This window comes from Ananas comosus, linkage group 19 (assembly GCF_001540865.1).
Source record: "Ananas comosus cultivar F153 linkage group 19, ASM154086v1, whole genome shotgun sequence".
Classification (NCBI taxonomy): domain Eukaryota; kingdom Viridiplantae; phylum Streptophyta; class Magnoliopsida; order Poales; family Bromeliaceae; genus Ananas; species Ananas comosus.
In genome coordinates, this window is record NC_033639.1 from 5,726,933 (window position 1) to 5,730,521 (window position 3,589).

A 3,589-nucleotide genomic window follows, 5' to 3' on the forward strand; every position below is an offset into this window, starting at 1 on the left:
ATCAATTTCAATAGAACGTATAAATGAAGGTCTTAATGTATTTTCATCCTAGTAAAAATTCTAGTCGTACTGTTTTCTCTTTTTCTATTATTTTTATTTTACTTTGTTTTTTAAACTCTAGCTGTTTGCTGCTTAAATCTTTCTTTTAAACGAATTTTATTTGACTATGTGCAACTAATCAGAACGCGAATTTTCTATAGCGAGAGGTTTATGATTTATTCATAAACTGTTTAATAAAGTATATAAAAAATATATGCATACGGATATTCGTATCCGATTTAGATCCGACCCGTACTCGATTCATACTCGGTCTTAAGCGGATAATATATGAGCATTCGCTATTCAAATCTGCTCAAATAGATCGGATGAATATATGATTAACTTAAGTGTTCGGATGCAGACTTAATTTGAAATTAAACAGGTAGGGTATATATATTATTTTTTATTTATGTTTTTAAAATATAAATATTGTAAATCAACTATTGAGGCTGGATCGGGTCCACGGACCCATTTACCAAAAAGCATTTGCCTCATGACTCATGAGACTAGTAAAAAGGCACGGAAGATGGCACGAAGGATGCGTACAAATAACCAACGCGTACGGACACCCTCTCTGTGTATATTCCCCGTTTCAGAGCAGCTGATTACGAAACGCCCCTATAAAAAGCGAGGAATAGGATCTTCCCCAAGATCCAAAACATAGAGAGTAGAAGCTGCAAAGAATATTCCTCCCTTTTTCTCCTCCCAGTTCTGATGAGACTGGAGATGCAAAAACCACCACCTCCTCCTCCTCCTCCTCCATCTCCTCCATCTCACCATCTGGAGGAGGAAGAGGAAGAGGAAGAGGAAGAGGAAGAGGAGGAAGAGATGGTGGCAGAGGAGGAGATGGAAATGGCGTCTCCCGAATTCGTCAGCTGTGACGGCGCCGCCGCCGGCGGAGGAGGAGGAAGAGGAGGAGGAGGAGGAGGGGAGCAGCAGCTGTTTGTGCCGCCGCTCAACTTCGCGATGGTCGACCACGGCGTCTTCCGNGGCCTGGGGGCCATGCAGCCTCGGCCTGGCTCTAACCCGAGAGAAAGAGAGAGATGGAGAGAGAGGAAGATGATGGCTCGGCGGCGGCCGGGGTTCAGCCGGCGGTGGTCGGGGTGAGCGGCTAGGGGTAGGGGAGCGAGGCCAAGGTGGCTGAGGGCTAATTAGGTGGTTAGGGTTAGAGTTTCTAGTAGAAACCCTAGGAACCAAAAATATATATAAAACTCAAATTGCGGAAAGACCCACGAAAACTCAATATTTTAAACTATGTCCTCCACAGCGCGTGTAAAACACACGAATAGCCCTCCACGTGTGATCTCACGCAAAACGGTACATAAAATATCGCGACTTTCGCAAAATTACCGTTTTGCCATCACAGACCTCTCCTCGATCAACGCGCAATCTCCGCAGATCCGTCCGTCAGATTTGCGAACGGATTGCACCAGTGCGATCAGCACCTCGGAGACAACAAAGCTACGATTTTGTTTCACCACGATCGACCACGGATTCACGACAAAATCCAAACTTTCTTTCCAATAGAAGGAATAACACATAAATACATATAAAACACGTATTTTCGAATTTTCTCGAAATCCGTGCGTCAAACTCAAAATCCGTCAGCGTCATTAGTTCCAGAACAGCTGAACCGGTCGAAACGAGCTATTGGACCCCTAGGAACGGAGTCCGATACGAGTCAGAAGCCAACTTCACACCGTGGCTTCTCCGGAAAATCGAGTTACTATTCACTTTAAGTGAAACTTGGAAATCCTGTAACTTCTCCGTTTTAACTCGATTTCTCCCGAAACTTGACGAGTGCTTTTGTAATTAAATTACACACATAAACATCGTCAACAGAGAGTTTAGTTGCACTGTAAAAATCTCAGTCCTTACATAATGGGGGCAATAATATAATATTGCCGTCACCATCAGGAGCATAATAGTGAACTCAAAACGACTGAATAACTGTTTCTGCTTAAATATTGTCCATTCTTTTAACATAGGTGTTTCATAAGGGATTACGGGCTCGGCGGAACATCCAAATATTGGAGGTGAGCGCATTAAAGAAAGCCCTCTAAACACGCCTAAAGTTTTATCATCTGGATGAATTAATGGTTCGCTCTTTTTCCACATGATCTAGAAAGAGAAAAGGATTACAATATGAAATGGATGAGTAAAGTTTGTATATATATATATATATATATATATATATATATATATATATATATATATATATATATATATATTTCTTTGCTTTCCTCTATTTGAAAAGAAGTTTCCTACCCAAAACATTCCATAAATGTTACTTTTCTTGTCCAATATCTAATCCTTATCTTCTCGTGCTAAGTTACGTTAGCTACGTTCCAACTTTTTTTTCTTCTTAAGTTTATCGTCTCTTTCTAATGATCAGGATCCAGTCCATTCCAATTATATATTCTTTGAAACCAGGTCTTGCTCCCAATGATATTTATCTTTTCCGAATCGAACGGAATTATGTAACATAATGTTTCGGGTACGAAACCTACTCCGATATAGTTGTAGCCGATTTTTCTACAGGAGAACTCAAATAGATAAGACCTTATGGTTGATCTTTCTTCTGATCCAAGCTAACGTAAAAAAAAAGAAAAAAAAAAAAAGCTTTGCTAACTGATTCAAACGTAGAAAAATTTCATTGCTTATGCGTTCGTTTTTCTGCATACATATCCTTCCTTATCTGCTGCTCTTTTGAATAGGCTTTTGGGTGTCTTACATACAGTTCTTAAATGAAGAGCTGTCTTTTAGATGTCAAATTTGCATGTTTACCACTACCTTTCCATTCTCTTAAAATTTGCATAAAATTGGTCATTTAATGGTGCTGATGCAGATTTAGACTTCTCATTCTGTTGCTTTCAGTGAGTATTTTATGTTATTTAATTTTATTTTTTTGAAATTCTAGGCAAGTTTCAAAATTTCTTGAGCGTATTGATCATTCACAGCCGTGCTTTTCTAAAGGGCTACATAGCTGAAGTATTATTTTGTTAACATTATAAAAGAAAGAAAGTCTTGAAGTACTAACTGTTAGAGATTTATCAGAGAATCAATTTTATTTTAACTCCACCATCAATAGTACGAACAGTAGATGTGATTTTTAGCATATTAATATGGTGTGCACGAAAACATTAGGCTCTTAGGAGAGCATCTAGATGTTAAATGTGCAGTCTCTAATTCGCGTACATCGTACTATTTAGCTATTTTTATCTTATTCACTTGTTAGCTCTAACTGATGGGAATATTGCTTTGTGATCATGTGTCAAATCTTCTAGGTGAATGTATTACTTTGATTGTCTCTGATCTTTTAATAAGCAACAAATGCTACGTGCAATATTTGGCCTACAATTGTTAATGAAAGTATTCAAATTGAGTTCTAATTGGAAATAGGAGGAACATAGAATACAGCCCTAATTGTTCTTTGGATGACATGGGGTTTCTTTAGATCTCAGTGTAGTTCGCTGATTGTGAAATTGGGAAGCTTGGTTTATGCGAACGCAATATGTAAATGCACCACATAGCAAGGTTTAAAGTGCTA

General features: G+C 38.6%; 1 protein-coding gene across 1 annotated transcript in view; it reads left to right on the forward strand.

Moving 5' to 3' along the window:
* The window catches only part of LOC109724761, a 5,995-nt gene continuing 2,953 nt past the window's right edge, over positions 548-3,589 (forward strand). The window contains exon 1 of the mRNA XM_020253693.1: positions 548-1,038. Within this exon, the coding sequence (XP_020109282.1) occupies positions 754-1,038 (285 nt within the window). The 5' untranslated portion in view covers positions 548-753. The remainder of the gene's footprint in view (positions 1,039-3,589) is intronic.